This window comes from Argentina anserina, chromosome 2 (assembly GCF_933775445.1).
Source record: "Argentina anserina chromosome 2, drPotAnse1.1, whole genome shotgun sequence".
NCBI classification, from domain to species: domain Eukaryota; kingdom Viridiplantae; phylum Streptophyta; class Magnoliopsida; order Rosales; family Rosaceae; genus Argentina; species Argentina anserina.
Window position 1 is genome coordinate 26,272,105 of NC_065873.1, and position 23,084 is coordinate 26,295,188.

At 39.6% G+C, this 23,084-nt stretch overlaps 6 protein-coding genes across 6 annotated transcripts; 1 reads left to right on the forward strand and 5 right to left on the reverse strand.

The window, feature by feature from the left end:
- Positions 1–701: 701 nt before the first annotated feature.
- Positions 702–1,451, forward strand: LOC126784539 (peamaclein). Its single transcript, XM_050510003.1, has 2 exons — positions 702–866; positions 985–1,451. The coding sequence occupies exons 1-2, from the start codon at positions 785–787 to the stop codon at positions 1,167–1,169; spliced, it is 267 nt and encodes an 88-aa protein (XP_050365960.1). The 5' UTR covers positions 702–784; the 3' UTR covers positions 1,170–1,451.
- Positions 1,452–2,074: 623 nt separating this feature from the next.
- On the reverse strand, positions 2,075–7,240 carry LOC126782138 (aspartic proteinase 36-like). The gene is made up of 12 exons (XM_050507311.1): positions 6,920–7,240; positions 6,716–6,836; positions 6,089–6,516; positions 5,838–5,994; positions 5,434–5,516; positions 5,247–5,343; positions 4,778–4,847; positions 4,481–4,687; positions 3,676–3,797; positions 3,071–3,172; positions 2,886–2,977; positions 2,075–2,717 (listed from the first exon to the last, which is right to left on the reverse strand). Exons 1-12 carry the CDS (start codon positions 7,144–7,146, stop codon positions 2,531–2,533), a joined length of 1,893 nt encoding a protein of 630 aa, XP_050363268.1. The 5' UTR covers positions 7,147–7,240; the 3' UTR covers positions 2,075–2,530.
- Positions 7,241–7,525: 285 nt separating this feature from the next.
- Positions 7,526–9,606, reverse strand: LOC126782084 (signal recognition particle 54 kDa protein 2). The gene is made up of 2 exons (XM_050507247.1): positions 9,138–9,606; positions 7,526–8,975 (listed from the first exon to the last, which is right to left on the reverse strand). The coding sequence occupies exons 1-2, from the start codon at positions 9,466–9,468 to the stop codon at positions 7,804–7,806; spliced, it is 1,503 nt and encodes a 500-aa protein (XP_050363204.1). The 5' UTR covers positions 9,469–9,606; the 3' UTR covers positions 7,526–7,803.
- A 790-nt stretch (positions 9,607–10,396) lies between these two features.
- On the reverse strand, positions 10,397–13,835 carry LOC126784270 (pumilio homolog 12-like). Its single transcript, XM_050509750.1, has 5 exons — positions 13,343–13,835; positions 13,046–13,227; positions 11,256–11,419; positions 10,864–11,122; positions 10,397–10,510 (listed from the first exon to the last, which is right to left on the reverse strand). Exons 1-5 carry the CDS (start codon positions 13,833–13,835, stop codon positions 10,397–10,399), a joined length of 1,212 nt encoding a protein of 403 aa, XP_050365707.1.
- Positions 13,836–15,085: 1,250 nt separating this feature from the next.
- LOC126782565 (metal transporter Nramp2-like) lies at positions 15,086–17,901 on the reverse strand. Its single transcript, XM_050507831.1, has 4 exons — positions 17,223–17,901; positions 16,705–16,841; positions 15,955–16,607; positions 15,086–15,638 (listed from the first exon to the last, which is right to left on the reverse strand). The coding sequence occupies exons 1-4, from the start codon at positions 17,825–17,827 to the stop codon at positions 15,417–15,419; spliced, it is 1,617 nt and encodes a 538-aa protein (XP_050363788.1). The 5' UTR covers positions 17,828–17,901; the 3' UTR covers positions 15,086–15,416.
- A 1,037-nt stretch (positions 17,902–18,938) lies between these two features.
- LOC126784483 (cytochrome P450 81Q32-like) lies at positions 18,939–20,585 on the reverse strand. Its single transcript, XM_050509948.1, has 2 exons — positions 19,686–20,585; positions 18,939–19,592 (listed from the first exon to the last, which is right to left on the reverse strand). Exons 1-2 carry the CDS (start codon positions 20,583–20,585, stop codon positions 18,978–18,980), a joined length of 1,515 nt encoding a protein of 504 aa, XP_050365905.1. The 3' UTR covers positions 18,939–18,977.
- Positions 20,586–23,084: the final 2,499 nt, after the last annotated feature.

Here is a 23,084-nt window from a genome sequence, read left to right on the forward strand (position 1 = left end):
TAGCTAGTAAGCATCATCGTGATGTGGTACATTTCGTTTCTGACTTGCTAACAACCGTGTGATGAAAATTCATAAAATTTCAAATAGCAGATTACATAACGAATTTGTAATTGGACACGCGTTTAATGCGTGATTCAATATTATTAACTTGGACCATGATGTTATATTAGAATTTATGATTTAGATGTATTATGAAGTGTCATCAAATTGTAATCATTAATTGTAGCCTTCGTTTATGGCCCTGTGGAGCCTCATTTTGTCGACCTAATGCTTCATACGTACTGCATGCATCAACTTAAATAATGTTGTAGCATGGATCTTACAAATTTCAGTCTAACATTGATGGATTTAAAAGTTTTCATATTTAGTCAGAGAACGTAACAATCCAATTAAATTGCTTCTAGCATGGATGTTACAAATTTCTCAATCTTAATCCAGATAATTGATGGATTTAAAAGTGTCATAAAACGTAACCATCCAATTCAATTGTTTGTTCATGTCCTACAGCTGTAGTCTTCTTTATAATTTGGAAGTATAGCCTCCCTTAATTTGGAAGTATAATCTACGTCCTAGTAAATAGGTAGTTTTTAAATCTTCCCACAGTAATAACGCATTGTAAACGCTTTACCTACCACGCTAGCTTAGCTAACTATAAATACCTTCTTACACTAACCTCTACAACACACACCAAAACGTTTCAGACACCAGTTCAGCAGTTCTAAACATACCAATTAGCCTCTTATTTTCATCTCCATCCAACTATTACTTGTTGTTGTAGGAAAAAATGAAGCTCGTCTTCGCTACCTTCATGCTTGTTTGCCTTGTTCTTGGCTCCTCTGTGTTTGAGACCACAATGGCTGGTTCACGTAAGATTCTTCCTTAGCTTCATATCATCTTGATTTTTTCATGCAATTAAAGAAATTTAAATCCCCCGCTATCGATTGTGTTCTTAGCTAGTTAAGGTTTGGTGTCATGTATGTGCAGCTTTCTGTGACTCAAAGTGTGGGGTGAGATGTTCGAAAGCTGGATACAAGGAGCGGTGCTTGAAGTACTGTGGAATCTGCTGCAGTAAATGCAACTGTGTTCCTTCTGGGACTTACGGAAACAAGGACGAATGCCCTTGCTACAGAGACCTCAAAAACTCCAAGGGCAACCCCAAGTGCCCTTGATTATATCACTGAAAACTTCATCCATGGCGGTTGCTATATTTCTTCTCTGTGGAGCTGGTATATTTATATATGTACTCATCGATTACTCGAATTCTTGAAATAAAAATATTAACAAAAGTTGATATCAACGGATTTCACCTGTTCATGTCCACATAGAAGTGATAGAACTATGTATGTAGTTTAATTATTTCCTTCTAATCGTGAGTGAGCAGAGGTCCGTTCTGTTATTATATGTAATGATTTTCACTGTTTCAGACAGTATATATTTCTTTACTTTTTCATTTTCTGTTCTATTCTGTTCGAAACTCTAATCCAAGCAAGACCAACTTTGTGGCAATTGTGCAAGCGAATGAAGCATAAAAGTCGATCAGCCTATATCAAAAGTTCCGCTAAGTCACCCTTCTTAAAAGGTCATATCTAATACGTATAGAGCTGGTTGTACGTTGTTTTGCTTTGTTAGACATTGAAGCATGAGACTGTGAAAGATTGCCCTCCTAGCTAGAACACTACTATAATTGACAGAAAAGAATCAGGACAGAACTATTAAGTGAGATTTTACAACAAAGTTTGGGTGCACGGCACTGCTATTTTACCGTCTAAGGACAAATTATAATCATCTCGTGTAACAGTTACCAGATGGAATGAACTACAATCAGATGAGGTTTGCCAACTTACAAATGCAATTGATGGCATTCATTTATATATCACCAATGTCATCAATAATGTGTAGTTTCTGGAATATTTATACCTTTAGGTACCAAAACATACAATTGGTGACGTCTCATGTTGTTCTTGATTTGTTGCACCAAATGTTTTCCTCGGAAAATGCAGTTATTTAGGCAGAACCAACTCCAAAATATGAAGAAAGGAAAAAGAAAACATAAACTAAAATTAATTCTCTCAAGGACCAAAAATTGAAGTATTTCACTGGCAGTTCCAAGAATTTCTGATTACACAACGGATGCACATAAAAAAAAACCAAGGGGAAAAACAAGGAAAAAAGAAAAGAAATAAAGTTGAGACTCTGATCTCTCAGTTCACTAGAAGCGTCACTAAAGGTCTAAAGCCTTGGGATACCGAGAGGGACACTATAAACAATTGCACTATCCTCACTCTATCATTTGTTCTTCAGAACTTATACCATGGACTGAATCAAGAATCATCTGTATTATGTTACCTACTCGCCTTTTGCACTTTCCTATACTGTACACTGAATGTACAGTTAATGAGTCACGGAGGAATTGCGCATTTCATCTCCTCGTCAGCTTCACTGTACCCATATGTACAGTTCCAAAGCTAAGTCTAAGACTCTAAAGCAGCATCCCGCAGAGTTACTCTAACTACCCTCCAAATAATATATTTCATTTAAGGGGCTGAAGTTCTTGCTCAGCAATAGTAGCACCAGCAATGCCATCAACAGGCTCATAAGTAACACCGGGTCGGGATCTGTATCTCCTAACCAACCATGTTCCTAATGCTAATAGTCCAAGAACCGAGGCAATGGAAACACCAACTGCTACCATCCAAGAATTTTGCTCCCACCATGACCTGCAATTGTCCAGAACAATCCAGTTATGGGAATGAAAATTATTTGCACCAAAACATATGTTGCAGACTTCCAACAACTTATACTCCTAGTTGGCTTTCAAAGCTATAATCAGAGGAGTGAGAAGCACTTGGTAATTAAATGTAAAAATAAAACTTTTAATGACATACTGCTTCATTTGAAATTTCACTTTGACCATCTCATAACTCCCAAATTTTTTGGGTAGCTGCATCTCATGTCTTGTTAAATGCTGAACTATGTCCTGAGATCAACAAAAGTTAGATTAACATTGTAGTCAGCAGATGGAAAAAGCTCCAATTTCAGCACATGTAGTACTAAACCAGATAGTATTTACCATAGCTTTGCTAGTAGTAAAGCTACTGGCAGATTCATCAGGAACGATGGTCCACCTAACGAGTAAACCATTTCCAGAAATGGTGTAGTTCTTAAAGCGAACCTGAAAAGGCAATTGTGTGTGGTCAATAATAATTTAATCCAAGATATACAAAAACAACGAATATAAATACTAGCAGTCTAGATACGGACACAAAAGGAATCAATTGGGTTATAACAGGTTAAGGATAAACCCCACAATTAATTTTCCACTTCTCTATTGACAAGAGCAATAGTTAACTCCACGGAAAATGAAAACGCAATTGATTTGTTTATTTTTAATATTTTTAAACCTCCTCATTGGCGGTTGAGCCATTTTGTCCTGTCTAATAAATGGCTAGATGCTTAGTTCTGGATACATTGTTGGGATTTTGTGCAGTTCACTTTTGAGATGCTAGTCATGCTACACTGTTCAGGTAATCAAGACCATTAAGCAGAAGCACCTTCGTAAGATAGCAACTGGTAATAAAATGGGAAGAATGAAAGTACCTGAGATGACGATGAGGAATAAAGTCTGCTTCATGAACATTAAACTTAAGTACATTAGATAAGACAGGTTAACCCTACCTGAGAAATATTGACTTCTAGCTCGTGGGCAATAGACTCTGAGAGTTCTGTGAAGTTGGGTTTCATAGAGGTGCTGATGTTGAGCATCATATCGAAACTTATCTGCCCTATTCGGCCTTCAGCTACATATCAAATGTTTCACACGTCATGCAAAACAAATGCCAAAATTGCAGGGTGAAAAGTACACTCAAATGCATGAGTAGTGAGGTTATCCTTTATATATACATGTGTGTTTATTAAAGGTCCTATCATTACATGAAACCAGAACATATTTATTAACCGTACTAAAAAAGGTGGATCAATAGTAATCAATTGAATAGCATACCAAATTCAGGACAAAACAATCACGAGTCTAGTACCAACAACTCATGTGAAAAAATAATTTAAACCAAAGCTGACGGGGTCATATTGGACTGAAAAGCGGAGGCAAGTAAGGATGGTAACAGATTAGCTAAAGTGACACTTTTGAGAAATTAAAGAATTGATGACACAATCAGAACTTTCAATGTGTAGTGTAGTAATAACCACCATCATTCTTTAACCCAGTCTGTGGGATGACATATTTATAGTTTCATACCATGAATGCAATTCATAGTCAGTTGGATTCAAAAAAAAAAATTATGGACACAAAAATTTCTACTGCTCCCATGCAATTAGTATAAACAAGACTAAGCTTGAACATACAACAACATAACAACAGTCATTTTCACATTAAAAGATGAAATTATTTTCTCGATTTATCATATAATCCATCTCTTCATATTCTGGCTTTTGGAACCCATGAGTAACTAATTGCTTACTTTACCTGGAAGATCAGTTTGAGGTAAATCAGGTAATCTACCCGGGGCAATGTCAGGAGAAATCCCTGCACCCGTATTCCAATCACCAGGGGCTGGGGCCTGAGCATTCTCATTATTTAATCTCTTCCATAGTTCCGAACAATTTGTCTTCCAAAAACCAACCTTATTGTCCGTCCGATCGTAAGTCACAAGGGTATTACGTACAACAATTCCTGTCCAATCAACCAACAGAATGTAAGCTACCACCATGGTTAAGAGAGAGAGAGAGAGAGAGAGAGAGAGAGAGAGAGAATCTGTCATACCTCCTAAAAGGGTGGTTGAGTCCCCATTTTCAAAGATACCCAGGCAATAAGCACCGCTAACCTTCGTATGCTTTGAGAGGAACAATGCACAAACAAACACATAAAACAAATGCATCATGTATCAAATATTCAATAAAGCATCAGGCAAAAGTGTTGTGTGTGTTATGATGAATTCATAATAGGAAAGACAAGGTGATGCATGTTACATGAAAGTACATTAAATGGAGTTAATGGACAATCATCATATACTAATTTTCTTATTACAATAATTTATAATGATTAGAGTGAGTCTCACGTTTTCTAAATGAAGATTGAAAAAGAGAGTTCAAATTGTTACAGATAGAAAAACAGAAAGTAGATATGCAACAAAACAAAGGCCTCAAAAAACCATTTTCAAGCAATTTTTCTATTATATAAGTCTGTAATGATATGCCAGAGACATGCTCAAGTAATATAGTGATCAAATTACCGGAAACAAGTAGTTTTCAGGAGAAAGTGAAAACTTCTGTCCTTTGCTGAACACCATATCAACCTGTGGAAAAACTTTTGATAGTTGGTTGACATCCCTAAAACACAATACCATTAAACTTTTAGATATAAGTGAAAAAGAAAACTTTTAGCAAACCAAGGTATATTACTTGATGTAATTTTCCCACCTTCCAGCCCCCGAGAAACAAATATCTTGATAATTTGGGTCAGGACCATGGACTTGTTTGAGGAAATGAATTTCCTTCATAATCTGCAGCGTAAGAGGAAAAAAAAACGTATCATCACTTAACTGTTGAAAGCTTCTCTACAATGTGGGTGGATTGCAAAGTGAATCAACCTCACTTGTGTTATTGGTTCAAATTTATATTCTCAAGTAAACAAGAAAACACCTTTTACTTCTACTTTTACTCTCTCTCTTTTTTTTTTGGGTTCTTTTGGTGTTCTTCAATCAGGAACCAAAGTCAAACTTTTCAATAGATATCAAAAGAAGCTTGACTTCAGATAATAGAAATTGAATCACCGAAAAGAGAAAATATAGAGACATGATGAGTTTGAAAAGATGAAGTCTTACAGCATTTTTAAAGGCAACAAAAGCATCCTTCGGAAGGTATGCATATGTCGTTCCACTATCCAAGACAGTTCCATGCTTTTGATCAAACACCTTTGGGCTTAACTTCAAAGCCCTTCCAGCCACATGTATCTCCTTCAGTTCAATATTGTAGTATGGACTGTTGCCCCAAAACTAAAGTATATGTGTGAGATGAACAAAACACTTTACTCAGTAACTCAAACCCAAGTAAAAGGCATTATAAGAGTATTTACCTGCGAAAGGGATCAGAATTGGTAAACACCATATCTGGGGGCGATTTTATCCCCCCTAGAACCATAGCACCCCCACCTACACCCATTCCTCCATAACACAAAGAAAACGAATCACTAATAACACCCTTCTCAACAAGCTGGTCCATCACGCTAAGCTGGCCACGACCCAAACCCATTATGCCATCGGCACGTTGGCTGTACAGATCCCCAGTTTCTATATTCTCACAACCAAAAACAGCACGCTGGGGCACGAGCGCACTCTCATTCCCAAACGAAATGACATCCTCACCAAGCACACCACTGCTAGAGCTCTGCTCAGCATAGCGCCTCTCGTAAGTGCATTGGCGTCCTTTATCGTCACAGTTGCAATTAATATTACACTTCACAGGCTGGTACGTGGTAGATAAATCAGGCTGAAACCTAGGGTCCTGTGGCAAAAAGCTCTTCAGCTTGCACATATACTAACTAATTCCGATTATATGAAACATTCAAAACAAAGGGAAATTGTGCTGTCAATCAATTAGAGCTTAATTATAATCAATTAGTAGATAATATTTCTAAACTCTAATTAAATGGCAGTAAATATCGTAGTTTATGAGCAAATGGAGCATGGAAATGAAGCCGAACCTGATGTTTACCGCAGGCTTCACAGTCGGAGCAAGGCACATAAGTAACAGTGCTGCCAGTATCCACAATCAGAGCGAACATCTGCGACGGCGTACCGATCCACAGCCGCGTCGTGTAGTACCTGATTCCATTTCCAACCTTCAATTCAGTACAATCCTAATCACCAGAGCTGAGAAAAATGAAGAGAGAGAGAGAGGGTCTAACCCGTTGGCAAGGAGATCGTCGTGGAGCCTCATGTGCGCGTTCGGCTCCGATCTCTGGAGACGCCGGCTGTCGAAGGCTCGCCGGTGGTGGTGGCTGGCGGCGTTGGGGGAGGTGAGATGGAGAGGGAGGATCATCGGGCGACGGTGATCGTCGGCCGTTGAAGCAAACGCGCCATAGAAAGTGAGTACGACGGAGTAAATAAGAAGGACCACCAAGCTCCGAGCCATGTGGTTCCGATTTGGAGTCGGCCGAGGACCTTGACGAGTCCTCCCACGATTCAGACGAGAATATAAATCAGCAATTTGGATTTTTCAATTTTCGATTTTGTTCTTTTTTTTTGCTTATAGCTTTCGGCCTTTCGAGGCGGGTCGTGTAATGACCCAAAAGGCGTAAGAAGTACCCAATAGCCAAGCGCCACGTCAGCTTAATTTATCAGTAATCAGTATTTGGATAGTGTACTTTTACCTAGCTGGGTATTTTGTTGGACCAAATATCATATTTAAACGAACTCATAATGGTTTGGCATGCATTTTGTTGACCAAATATATCAGACAATATGCAAGTCTTTGAGAAGTTAATAAAAAAAGCCAAAAGGAAACCAGAACAAGAACAAAGAAAGGAAACCGAATCAACTGATACAGCTGATACACATTATAAAAATAAATAAAAACCAGTAATGCTTCTGTCCATTCAAGAGAAAACTAAATAAGTATTCTTTAGCAAGTAAGTTGCAGTGTCAACTAAGGATAGCTGCCTGAAAATTGTCACAAAACAAAATATAAAAAAGGATTTCAGATTCAGTCCCAGGTCGCTCGCCTCTCTGCTTCACACAGGCCTGCTGTAACTTGTGGAGATTCAACCGTCTCTATAGTTGTCGTCAATATCTACTTATCCCCGCCTCCAAGCATTCCCATCATATCTTTAGCAGCACCCATACCGCCCATTGAACCCATTTGCTTCATCAAGTTCTGTAGGCCACCCATGCCACCAATCTGCTTCAACATCTGGGGAGGCAGGACTTTGCTCATTTGCTGCGCATTCATGTTCTGGTTCAGATTACTCATTGGACCCTTCTTTGGAATCTTAATTCCTTTCATTTTGCTCCATATTTTGGCAAGGCGCTTGTACTCTTCAAACATTTCATTCACTTCCCTTACAAGACGACCAGAACCCCGTGCTATTCTCACTATCCGAGACTCAGTAATCAGTTTTGTATTTGTGCTGTCCAGCTCTTCCTCTGTCATTGAGTCCATCATGGTCATGTACCTCTTGATTTTGGCCTGGCTTTCCTTATCATTACCTTTCGGCATTAAGTCAGCACCTGGAAGCATTGAAGTAAGCTGGCTAAGTGGACCCATTTGAAGCAAGTGCTGAAACTGCTCATACATAATCCTCAGCGTGAAAGTCCCTTCTGAAAGCTTTTGCAGAAGGTCTGGCTGGTTGTCCAGTTTAGGAACAACTTCCTGAATCTTATCCATAAATCCAGACCAGTCACCCATGCCCAAGAGGCGGCTGACAAACGATTTCACATCAAACACTTCAAACTCATCCATATGCTCTCCTGTTCCAATAAATATAACAGGACTCTTTGTCGCAGCAACAGCACTAAGAGCACCACCTCCCTTTGCATGACCATCCATCTTGGTAACTATAACAGCTCCAACCGCAGCGCTATGCTTAAACGCTTGGGCCTGATCAAACGCAGCCTGTCCAATACTGCTATCCATAACAAAAATCACAAGATCCGGCTTTGTCGCTTCCGCCACCTGCCGCATCTCCTCAAAAAGAGCCGCCTCCTGCTTGTGACGCCCACTGGTATCCACAATGATCAGATCGCAATTCTCCTTCTTAAAAGTCTCCACTCCTTCCACCGCAATCTTCATCGGGTCAGACTCCATATAGCTCCCATAGAACGGAATCTTCGCCTTGGTGGCATTCTGCTTCAACTGATCAAACGCACCAGCTCGGAACGTATCCGCACACACCAGCGCAGGCTTCCACCCCTTCTTCTGATGATAATATGCATACTTCGTACATGTAGTAGTCTTCCCAGACCCTAAACCATACATATCACATTACACACATGCATTGACAACAACAGACATCACAAGATATACCACCAAACACTCAATATCGTTACGAGCAACACGAATAATCTATTAACTGCAATACAATTCAATAAGCATCAGATTTAGCGAAAACAAAGGAGAAGCATTACCTTGCAAGCCGACAAACATGACGACGCTGGGTTTGCCCTTCTTGGGAGTGAAGGAGGGTTTGCCGGGGTCAAGCATTTTGCAGAGCTCAGTGAAGATAGCATTCTGGATGATCTTGCGCTTGTTGTGACCGGCGGCGAGTTCCTCCAAGTTGACGATCTTCTTGATATTGGTCTGCATATCGCGGACGAGCTTGAATTGCACATCGGACTGGAGAAGAGCGCGGGTGATCTCGTTGAGGCACTCGTTGAGGACCTTCTCGTCGATGACGGTGGCATTGCTCATCTGCTGGAGAGCACGGGAGATGCTCCCTCCTAATTCCGCTAGCACCATCTTCGCGGATTCCAAGGGTTTAGGGTTGGAATTGGGGGATTGAGAATTGAGAACGAGAGTTTAGGGTTTCGCTCAGTTTAGAATTTGGGGCTTTTTCTTGCTGATCGACTCGGGAAAGGAAAGTTGGGCAGTTATCAGGTCCATACGCTTCGCAACTCTGCGCTAAAAAAAAAAAACAATTTTGTCATATACATAGGGGTATAATTGTCTTTTTCGCAAAGTTTCCGAACGTATTTTAGTCGTTTTCGGTACGACTCCGACCATTTTCCGGGCTTATCTTGGGTGCACAGATATGACGCGCTAAAAGACCAGTCGGATAGCAGCTGGATTTGCCCCGAAGCTCGCCGGAGAAGATCGAATATGTTTTTCAAGACGATTATGCCCCTATTCTCAAAGAAAGCATTCCCACTTTCCAATGTAGAAAGCTAGTGCATTCTCATTTCTTTTCAAATGTATAGGATGTACAAAAAAAACCTTATCTCATTACATACTGCATGTTGTACAAAATTGTCTAGATCATGCCTGAACAGGAGGCAGAAGGAAAGATGAAAGAAGACACCATTTCAACATAGTTACTGCCTTGTAGTTAATGTAAATACTTGATACAACAAACATGGAAAAGATTACAAAACTCTACAGTTTTAAGAACAGACATTGTATCGTCTCTTTCTCCAAAGTGATCTCCCTTGCCATGCCAAAAGTAGGTTAGCTCCTATGCAGCTGCCGATTATCCACTACAATGTATTCCGTTATCAAACGAACAAATCCTTCCATCTCTAGAAAATTACTTCGGAAGGTATCCCTACAAACTACTATTACAAATAGGAGTCAGGAAATCAAGCATAGATATTGAAATTTATAAAAAAGGAATGGAGAAACAGAAACAGCTAATACCTCACAAGTTGTCTACATACGTCGCAAGTTCCTTTCACGCCAAGCAAGCACCCTTTTCCCATATTGATTCCCGAGTAGAGCCGGAGTGTATTGTTGAACCAGACTTAACAGAAAAGTATGGGTGCGACCCTGTGAAATCAAAGCCAAACTGTTCAGAGTTTAATCAAATATAGACTTCAGAGTTGACTGGAATTATATTTAGATCCATCACACACTGGGAATGTTATGTTGTAGAGTATCATGGCCTCTACAGCCATTGACAGTAACTTTTCTCCCAACTGTTTTAGGTCATAACTTCGAAAATCAGAAGAAAAAAAAATGTAAATTTTCACCAAGCGTTATACAGTTGAAATCCTCTATACATGTTTTGCTTTCTCTTGGCCGAGGAAAAATTCCCCCACTCATGATTTCAAGTAATTTGTGCTCGAACAGATTGCTGGTTAAGTTTTAGAAAATTCTTGCCAGACATATGAAACACAGTTAAGTTTTAGAAAATCTAACCTTTGAAACTGACAGTGCAGTCTGGAAGACATAGTTTCCAAAAGGATGCATAAGAAGCATTGAAAGGTTTGGACTTATACACAATTCTCTAACAATCTCTGCAGATTGTTCCTCAGCTGATTCTGTAAGGCACTTCTCCACAACGTTACTACCGAACTTGCTGCAGGAGAGATACATATAATTGCCTTGAAATTGTCTCAAAAGACTTGATGTCACTTGTGGTGCCCTCAATCCAAGTAGATGTTGCAGCACGTAGTTACTATGGAAGTAAAAAAAAAATAGACACATAAATTAAAATCATCATTGAGTGAAGGTCACAATCACAGTGAAAGTGGTAATGATAAAGTTCCCTGAGAACAAAGGATTGTTGATAAAGTTCCATGAGAACAAACCCATAACGATCTTGTGCTAGGATTAATGCTTCTCCAATTATAGCAGCGAGAAGACGCCCTTTAGTTTCTCCGTAGCAGTAATCTACACATTTGTGTAGAACGCAACAACCGACCTTATCTTTGGCAATTCCAACACAGTTGTCAATCACCACATTCAAAAGACACTGCCAATACAATTCAGTAAATAATTAATTCCCAATGTCATGAATTCAGAGGAGGCAACAGTGACGGATCTAGTGTCTGAAAGTTAGGTGAGCGGAATTTTTTCTGAATAAAAAACGATAAAACCGTAAAACTCTTATAAGTCCAAATGCAATTTTTTACATAGTATACATCAAGATTTTGAAAGAAATATAAGAATTGCAAACTAAAATAGTTACTTAATTTGTCATAGAATCAAATTACAAGTACAATGGTGGTCTTTATTAAACTCGAAATGTCAATAACTGCCTATCTGAGTGAAACGGTGAGAAACAAAGATTAAGGCTCCTTAGAGTTTAATCATGTATTGGACTTGAGTTTTTTTTTTACAACAAAATTCTCCATAATAATAAAAAAAAATGTGCTGATCAATCCAGATGTTAAAAACATGTCACCTACATTTACGGTTTTACATGACAAAATAAGTGCCCAAAATAAGAAGGATTATCTCAAAGGAGACTAGACTATGGTCTACAATGATCATCATGCACAAAATTATATATAAAACGGTAGAAAACATAGATTGGATAATAAAGACTCCCATTGGTATGTCTTAGGCTTGAGTTGTATCATATTTTTTCCCAGCAAAAACAAAAAACAAAATAGCCTGACGGTTTTTATTTTTACCCGGCAGTTGCTGGGTTTGCTCTCTTTACGGTCCGCCTCTGGGACGCAGGCTGAAGAACTAGTAATATAATTCTCAAAAGCAATGGTGTTGGCAACATATAAATACAGGTGCTTGTTGAGCATCAATTTTTTTATGAGAATCCAAGCATGATCTTCATCACACATCTCAGCTTACAAATATTGAGGCAAAATTCAACATGCTTAACTTTTAAGATGAATGTATCACCATCATAGATGAATAACGACCAATACTAGCACTACATGACAGATAGTTTGCCTGTACAATGACTACAAACACAAGCCAGAGTAATAACCATGGCATCCATATTTTGACTCAAGCTGTGGATCTTCTTAAGCTCATCATTTTAAAAGATCAAGAGAAATAACGGAACACGATTGTTGCTCGGCACCAGCAATCAGGGATGGAGCTAGGGACTAGGAAATATAAGACCCTCCTAGAGCTGACTGGACTCCAGACAACAGTACCACATACACATGTTGAGCACATAGCAACTTGCCATTAAACTGAGAAAAATGGGTCATTCATGATGTATAGGCTGGTTACTAACACATGATACAATTCCTTGCCGATATACATGTCTGCAAACCACAAAGACATTGTGACATGCACCCCAGAGACTTCATCAATTTTATGTGAAAGGGCATACAAAACAAGCACAGACATTATTGATAGTGTAACAAATGACCACAATGATCGTTAAAGTTCTCAATCAGACTAAGTATAGGCCTCAACACAAACATTGAAAATTTGCACAATACGACCACAATGATCAGTGAAGTGCTCAATCAGACTAAGTATAGGCCTCAGTAACCAGCATGAAGTAACACAGCTATGCAGGCCAGTTATATATATCATGGTTATTATCAAGCATCATGAAATGCAACATGTAAGAGCAACATAAAATGATTGTTGCAAATTGCATAAAGGAGCACAACAGTACCCTCTTATGTTCATCCGAGAAATTCTTCATACAGTACTCCATGATGTGTTGACCATTGATGTTCGTACAAAGGTCAACCACACCACAGTACAGTGCACTCACGAACAAAGAGACTTGATCTCGGGTTGTGATCTTCTTCAACAGCTTCTGAACAGAGCGAGTCCTGCCACCATTCCTAAAATCTGATTAGGCTCCCAACAAGCAAAAATCACCAACTTTATTTACATAACACAAACAACAATAATTATTGGTACAACAGTAGTCCTACAACAACAACAAAATAATGATCATACCCACGGCTATGAAGGCAAAGAGTAATAAACAGAAACGGATTCTTGGTCCATCTCAAGAGAATCTGGGTCCTCTGCTCCTCACTGCAAACCTCCACAAGCTTCTGAATCACATAATTCCCATACGGGTCAAGCATCAAATTGGCAACATCATCTATGACCTCTGCAAATATCATATCCGTAAACTCCTTCGGCTCAGCCTCCATAGCTCTCTGAAAAAACCGACACCCGTATTGATCCTTGGCCAAAGTTGCAATCTTCCCACGCAAATCCGCCACTGACATATTGTTGAGTGGCTCCGGTGACCAATTTGGGGCAATGCCAGATGGGTATTTCGACGCCGACGCGCCGGAGCTGTAACCAACGCCGGAAAACGGCAGGTGGCTGAGGGAGGACACGTTGAGGCGAGAGAAGGCAGCCTCTAGGGATTGGCCAGAGTAGGGAATCGAGTTGTTGTTCTGCGACGTCGTTTCGAGGAAGTAGTACGGGAAACCCTCCATTGTTTCTGGAAACAGAGAGAAAAAACCGGGTTCTGGGATATGGTTTGGTTTGAGTTTGGGTTTGGGTTTGGTTTCTGGGTTTAATAAGGGGAAGAGGATATGAAGGGGTGGGTTTATATATGAGAGAATTGTGGGGGATTTTGCGGAAGAGGGGGTTTGAGTGTGGTAGGGGAGAAAAGCTTTCAGGACTGATGAGACTGATGAGAGAAGACGGGTTTTGAGTTTGCATGCAATTTATGGAAACATGTACATGCGAGAAAAAGCGACGGAGAGTACTCTCTTTTCCCAAATTGGCACATTTATTAAATTTTCCGCGTTGGGCTTCTGTGTTCGACTCCAAAAAAACAAGAGGCTAGGGGGCTTAGCCTGCACAACTTGATAATGATGATTGATGTTGTCCAGTGTCATTGCTACTCGTATCCCGCAAGGTGTATCTGCAACAAGGTCTTTCAAATTTTTCATTGCTATGCTCATTAAATTTGTTAGGTGCCCCTCCGACAGCTAATATTCGGGAATCGGGGTTACATGCTAATAGGGGTCACGTGACGTGATAATTACATCGCGTGACCTCTATAACTTTAAAATTTTAATTAGTAATGAAATTTTTGTTATGTGATTGAAAATTTATTTATTAATTTATATAAATTAGTGGGAGACATTATTCACATAAGTCATGTGATATGTGACTGATGTTGATAAATGACTGATGTCTCTTATTAAAATTGCATCATATACATCACTCTATTTAATTAATGTGTAATTGTATTGCGGCTGAATTGTCTCTGATATTTCCTTCGCTCACGTGACCATCAAATCGTTCGTCATGATGTCTACATGTTTTTTTTTCTTGTTAAGAGCAAATGAAGGATAGACCAAAGATATGAAAAAACATGACTGTAATTTACAGTTACATATTATTTGTTAACAAATTCGGGTCAACAGATTGTTGACTCGGTTCTTAGGATCAGGTCCTCGAGTGTTTCATCTGTGAATCGACCAGTCACGCCGCGTGCTTGTGATGTACAACCATAGGCTGTTGGTTGATAGTGAGGTCCAAAACAAGACCCATATTGTCATATTCCCGTACTATATTTTCATCGCAATATTTGCTTTTCCAGAAGTATGACATTATGGTACTATTCCAGTAGCTTATTCAATCACTGATACTAAGCCGAATCCTGTGAAGAGGAATGAGTGACCAGTTTCTCCGTGGCACAGGAAGAACTTTACCTCAAGAATAACAAGCAGGAGAGCAATTTATTCTATCTTTATAAAATTCATAATGAGGGAGTCAGAAACTGCATGTTTTACAATGGTAGTACGTTTTGCATGTTGCAATATTGCTTTTGTCCATCCTCACAAAAATCCATGTATAATAATAGCTATGTTAAAGTGTTCCCATTGTCTAAATTTGTACACTCAATTTAGCATATGCACGGCCGCACCCGGGTTAAAGGCAGTTATGTGAAAGAATGCTTCACTCCAGAAGGAGTAGATCAGAGCCCTCGCGCCTAACTGGCTTTCTATGATAACAGCAGCATGTTCGATATTCAGAGTTTCTTCACATTACAAGTTCTTGGTTCAAGTATCTGTATCAGCAAATCTCTTGTATACCGAACCAAAACAAGTCGAAGGAAGGGCACCACTACGTAATACCAGATATATAATAAACGCTACGTATGCAGCTGTAGCACTGCATACCACAACACCAAACAGAATTCCATTTACTTCAGCGACAAAGAAATCCAGCAATAGATAACCATTGATTACCATCACCAAAACAGCCACAGTCCATGCCACTTTCTGCAGTTCATAATTTAGAAACAAAATGAAAATTAGCTAAAAAAAGTTGTTCTCACTATTTCATTGCTACAATATATAAAAGTCGAACCATCTGAACCACAATCTAACACAGATATAGGATGAACAATTCTTGTCAACTATATGTTTTACTTTTCTAGTTCCAAGACTGAGCACATCATTCCATTTTTAAGATTACAATCCTTAAAATTCAAAGGTTTAGGGTCCAAAATGAGGTCCTTATAGCCATTAAAATCATATGCATTTGCTAATTAAAAAAAAAAGACCAACAAGATAGAATAAAGAGCTAACAGCTTACCTCGAGTAGAGGTCCAATCTTAAAGACCCCCATGATCTGCTCCTTTGAGACCAAAGTGAGAAGTGGTATAAGAGCAAAAGGTATCTGAACTGACTGAAGTACATTAAGCCATTCATTCAACACATCCAGCGATCCTTCTGAAGTGTTAAAGATAATTGCCACAATTATAGTTGGCACAATTGCGAAGCTTCTTGTGATCAACGCCCTCAGCCACTTCTTCAATCGGAGATTAAGGAAGCCGCCCATTATAAACTGCCCAGCATATGTCCCAGTTATTGTGCTACTTTGTCCAGCGGCCAATAAACCAACACCCCAGATATAAAGAATGGGATAAAGCCCTCCTCCATACTTCTCTTGAAGAAACTGACCTGCATTAACTAGTCCTATACTATCAGCTTGTTTAGTACCATAAAATCCCTTGGCGAAAACTGTGGTGACAAACAAATTGATGATAAAGGAGATGAAAAGTGCAATTGATGACTCAATCGAATAGTAGTTAAGTGCCTCTTGAACCCGTCCTTTCTTCTGGGGATCAATATTTCTCGACTGCACTAAAGCAGAGTGCAAAAAAACATTGTGTGGCATAATGACACAGCCCACAACTCCCACAGCCTGCCGAATTGTTCTTGAGCTAAGCCTTGGAACCAGAATACCTGCAAAGCGGAGAGAGTTCTTAAATACTTATTCAGTACAACAACTGATATCATATCAGTACTGACAACTAAGTACAAGTTTGGACTACAAGTTTACCGATTAAAAGTTCTTTTCCACTCGGTTTTGTGTCAACAAACATCCAGGCAAACGATAAAGCCATAGTTGCAATGAGAACCGCAAAAACACCTTCCAACTTCCTCACCCCATAATTCTCAAGAATTAAAAGAAGGAAACTGTTACATGGAAAGGAAAAAAAACAGCATAAACCCCTAGTTAATGCAGAGTTATTGGTTAGAAGAGGATTATTACTCCTCAATGACCATATTCCCATTTCCAACAACTAAAAATGAAGAGATGAACTAAACATGAAAGAGTTACCGGCACTTTCTATTTCACTCGTCACAGATTTTAAAAAGCCACATACAATGGAACTGAGTTGAGTTCGAAACTAAACTTAAGACAGATGCTGAAGTCAACACACTAAAATCTTACTCCAATCTATTGAACTGAGATCATTCACGAGCTAACGGAAGTTCGAATCGATAGAATTGTTCAATCTCAAAAACAGATCGACATAATAAACATCAGAACTTTCCAAATCAGTAAATACTAACCAATCGGACGCCGTAATGAGAACTCCGGCCCAAAGCGGCAGGACCCCATTACTGAGAATCTGAATAGCAATGGCACTGCCAATAACCTCCTGAATATCCGCACCAATCAACGCCAGCTCAGCCATGAACCAAAGCACCAGCCCGGCCCACTTGGGATACTCATCCCGGCAAAGTTCTGCCAGGTGGCGCCCCGTGGCGACTCCAAGCCGGGCTGAGAGCAGCTGGACCAGAAGGCCCATGGCAGTGGCCCACATTAACAGCCACAGCAAAGAGTAGCCGGCGATCGCTCCCGACTGGAGATCCCCTTCTAGATTCCCCGGATCCAAGAACGCTATGCTCATCAGGAACCCCGGACCGGTGAACAGCCAGAGCTTCTTCCACGAGAACGGAGGCGCCTGAGTCGAGTCGTCGTCGCCAGGGACGGAGTCGGCGTCGACGATCAGGATCTTCTCCCGCGACTCGAAGGCGACCTCATCGTCGTCGGAGGAGGAGGAAGACGGCGAGGATTGCGGGCGGAGTAAGCGGCTGGCTTCTTCTTCGTCGTCGACGAGCTTGACGTCATGGCTGGTGAGGTGGTTGTTGTCTTGGCGCAATTGCGCGCTCATTTGGACGGAAAGGGATGCCGTGTTTTCGCCGTGGTTTTGTTATTTTTAAAAGATGGGTTTTGGGGTGGACTGGTGAGATATGTCGACTTTTATACCCTGTTTTGCTTGCTGATGCAGTTATGGGGTTTTCGCCCAATGAATGTTCTCCAGGTAGGAATTATAGTTGCTTTTGAACTATTAACCTCCAATTATTTACAAGGTAACAACAAAACTTGAGTAAAAGGTAACCTCCAAATGGTTTACTAAAATACAGTTGATTACTAACTAGATATCCTCTATTTTCATAAAAAAAAGATTACACGACATATATGATCTGAATATGTGATTTAAAGTTGTTTATCGAAGTTCCATTTACTCCGTATATAAACTCTTACCAACTTGACCACATGTAGTGATTATACTCTGATGCATGAGTTTTGAATAGTATCTCAAAACGTGAAGTAATTTATTATTTCAAAAAGATGTCTCGAAATCGGCGTTAATTTAGTAAATCATTTCATAATCGTATAAAACAAGTAGAAAATGTCAAGTATAATTAAAAGCGTATTTTTTTTAATTTGTCGAACGGGTGCCATGACAGTAGGATGTGTAGTTATAAAAACTCGTGATTTTCTAACAAACCCTAAGGATCCATCGTCATTAGTGATCTACATTTGTTAAAATGCTTACTATCTGCATTTATGACAAACGCCACCGTGGGAGGATGATAGTTCCGCTGCTTGAAATATCTGAGCGCCTATATTTCCATTCACGAAGATAATGAACAAAACGTAGAACAAACAAGCACCATTCTTTAGGTTAATGGGTTATGATGCATGCCATTTGGCTTAACAGTATACAAAGCATAGATGCACCCGTACACATGTTGACTCAATCTTCACTCCCACCCCTCACTAACATCGAAAATTATATAGTACCCGACAAGCAAGCTATTCCTAATTCTGCCCAAACGAGTATGTAGCAACCTAGCCACACACACTTACGGAAACCATGGTATAAGTATTAGAAACCCTTATCGAATCTCATACCATGCCATGACCACTTTAGAGTTCAGATATGATGTAACACCCACATTCCCCTACTGTTCTTTGCTTCTTGATTTCCTAATGGATTTTGCTTTCCTTCAGTCCTTGATATTCTTGGATAAAGACTAGAGCTGTGAAAGTAATGGCAGCATTATAGGGCGTGGCCTGCACTTTGCTAGTAAAGCTTGAGCTTTAGGCATAGTGAGGCCAGCCCCTTCACTCATGTCCACCACTTCATCACTACTTCTCTCCCACTCAAAGCACTGGATCAGTGATCCTAAGGCTAGCCCGATGATTCGTGTCGCTAAGCCTTCGCCGGGACAGCCTCTCCTTCCTGTCCCAAACGGCAGCATTTGGAAACCATTTGCTTCATTCTTCAAAAACCTCTCTGGCTTGAACTGCTCAGGCTGCTCCCACAATTTGGGATCATTCTGTATGGCCCAAATGTTCACCAACAGCATTGTGCCCCGAGGGACATGGTACCCTTCGATGGTACACTCTTGTGATGACTCATGGGGTACTAGAAGTGGGTCTGCTGGGTACATTCTAAGGGTTTCGTTTATGATGCCATGGAGATAGGGAAGGTTGGCAAGGTCTGCTTCCTCAATGAGCCTGCTTTGCCCAATTTGGTCATCAATTTCTGTCTGTGCTTTTGCAAGGGCTTCTGGGTTGTTGAGCAGAAGTGAAAGCCCCCATTCCATGGATCCAGCTGAGGTGTCAGTTCCTGCTGATAACATCACCTAAACACAACCAGTGGTTACGTGGAATATACATTTACACTAGTAGAGTTTCCATTTTCATGTATGTAACTTTGTTTCAAATGAGAAACTTACTTGCATCAGGCCTCTTATGATATCATCAGTGTAATATTCAGGTTCAGTTTCTTGCAGTGAAAGCAACACCTCCACCATGGTCTTGCTTCTCTGTTTAGAAACAGTGCCACTCTGCCCTTTTCTATGTTCTTCAATCAAATCTTGCATGAACCTGTCCCTCTTCTTTTGCAATATCAACAGCTTATTTTCAAGCCCATTTGCTCCAACATATTTTAAAGCTGGCATAAAATCTCCAATATTGGTAGCTCCACTCAAAACAAATGTCTCTGTCACTATCTCCCTAAACCTCTTAGCTTCCTCCAGTCCTGTCTTGTTTTCCCCATAGTATCTTCTTCCAGCAATCATTCTCATCAAAACATTAAGAGTCAGCTCAAAAAACGTTGACTTCATGTCCACAATGTGAAACTCACCATCAATGGAACCTTGGAGAAGGCGTAAAATCAATGATCCGACTTCATCTGCACGTATGCCATGAAACATCTGCAGGCGATGAGATGACAATAGCTCAAGGGACGCTATGCGTCTCAAGTTGCGCCAGTGAGAGCCATAAGAGGCCCATACGAGGGTGGTGTAGTTATATCCGAGGTGTTTTCCAGCCAGCAGTCCGGGGCGGTTGGCGAAAGTGATGTCATTTTTGGTGAAGCATTCCTCAGCTGCAGAAGGAGAGGATACGATGACAACAGGGCGGGAGCCGAATTTAACAAACAAGATTGGTCCATATTTGTTGGCTAATTTTGCAAGTGTTTTATGGAGGGGTTTCTTAATGAGGTAGAGATGGCCAATGATGGGAAAAGATAGAGAAGGGCTTGGTGGGAACTTTTTATTATGTTTCTGCAAATAGTTCTTGAAGAAAAGATAGATGATGAAGAGCAAAATGTAGTAGTAGAATGATGTTTCCATGGATGTGTTTGATGTTTGAAACTCTGAAGCTGAGGCATGTCATTTTATAAGATCAAGGGACATTTAGTGATTTTTTTTTGGTTATTTTAAAAGTACATTGAAACAAATTATAACTACACAAAGTAATGCACAAAAGCAGTGATGCAATCTAAAAGACAGCCGCTTGAGATTCCCAAGTGTAGCCTATCCAAATCACATATAATACAGATGATGAAAATCCCAAGTAGATGTACCAAAACAAGAAGATCCCAAAGTGGTAGCAGCTCAGCATAATCAGACAATTTATCAACTATGAGCATCTCAAATAGTTTTGACAAAATTTATCTAAAATAGAGAAACAAATGCCAAAATCTTCAAAATATTTATGCTCAAATTTTAACAGTTTCTCTATTTTGTATATTTCTGTATTTATTACAAGTGAATAAAATATTATATAATCTTATTTTTATAACCATAAATTATTTTATATATTTAATTTGCTAGTTTGAAATAAATGATTCAATTTTTTTCCAGTTCCAAGACAATTCCTATGTGGGGCCCGAAGACAAACCCAGCGAAGGAAAAACCTATAATGCTCCACGGTGGTACACTGCTGCATACTGAAGCGGAGGGGCCAGTCCATAAACCGGGCATCCCTAAATCCCCACGGCCAAAGATAAGTCCTTCAGCATGAGACTAATTCTTGATGGGTCCCATGTGAAATGGTTTCAACCAGGTAGTCAAGAAACGGATGCCCTGACCACAGTAATATCCTCAATGTCCCAACTCAGACCCATTTTTGGCCCAAGTAGAAACAAAGAGGTGTGTAATGCCTCCGCCAACGATCGAAATATTGACCAATGCCACATTTAAGCTCTGGTCAAAGAGTTGACATGGTCAGAAACCACCACACCACACCTCGTGGTTTGATTCAAAATTTTTATTGTTTTAATTGGTTGTTATTAAAACTTAAATTATTGGAGAGTGTAGCATTTCATGCTCTTCCTTCTGCAAATATTTGTAGATTGTTGCAAATTTGCAGAATTTTTAATTCTCTCTCATCTCTTTCTCTATTTTGGATAATGAGATGCATAATCTGTTGAAGTGAAAAAACTCAATATTCTCTAAAATTTCTCTTTTTCTCCAAAATGTCAAAGCTGTTGGAGATGCTCTAAAAAGATCCGGATATTATTTTATTCCACACATACTAACTATAACGTTCAGGTAATTGTACTTCATGGTTAAAGACATTATCTAATGTACAAGTTTCATATCAGCATGAGAAAAAATTACAGTGATCTCTTTTTTTAATTAATTTATTTATTTAACAAAGGAGGGGGCAAAAAACCTGACCTCCTATGTCTGATAAATTCCAATAAATAGGATAAACAAAAACTCAATCTGACATGTGTACACCCACACATGAAAAACCATAGATATAAAAATCCTAGCAAATATCAAACCCTCAGCCAAGAAACCTTTAATCAAACGACGGGATGAAGCTGGTAGCATTGGCAGACAGTTGTGAGATACCAAGAATAGAGAAAATAGACATCTCGTGATGCTTCTTGTAAGGATGAAAAGAATGAAAAGCAGACTCTCTGAACAATTCTAAAAGATGACGTTGGGCTTCCAACATATTAAAAATATTACCTTCGAAACGCACCAGATTCCTAGTGATCCAAATAAACCAAATTAGATTACAGGAGACTGGAAACCAAAGTTGACGTTTAGGTTTTGAGAACGCTGAAACACTAACACCATTAAACACTTCATCAAGGGTACCCCAAGGCGAGAATGGATGAGAAAATAGAAGGCAAACTCATTTCCATAAAGCCACAATTTCAGAACAATGCAAAAGAAGATGTGTACCTGATTCTGCATAACTTCTACAAAAGGAGCAACGAGATAGAAGTGAAAAACCTCGACGTTGTAAAGCATCATCAGTTAGTAAACGCCCATGAAAAACCTTCCAAACAACAAGAGTTTTGCGGGTTTGAATTGCTTTACTCCAGATCACTTTACCCCAATCTTTATGCTCACCATGATTTGAGAAGAAAACAAAAGCTTCTTTTGCTGTCAAAATTCTTGAGGATGAGTGCGGCCATAAAAGAGAGTCAGATGTGTCTGCATCAGGCAGATCAATGCGCTCAATTTTTTATGCTGCTTGAGAGAATGAAGAAATCAAATATGCTGAGAGAACCTAATGAGAATCAACAATAACATCATTCACCTTAGCATGAAGTGGAATAAAGCCACTTACTCCAACACTAGTAGCAAGAGGCTCACCCAACTAATTATCTTGCCAAAAAGATATCCTCTTACCATCACCAACACTCCAATGCAAAGAATTCAAAAACATTGGCCAAACTTTTTTGAGACCCAACCAGACTAAAGATCTCTTGTAAGACTTTATAGATTAGAAATCATCTTTTAAAAAACGAGCTCTAAGCAAAATAGAGGCTGGAGAGGAAGAGGAGAGCATCTCCCAACATCTATTTATTAGAAGAGCACGATTAG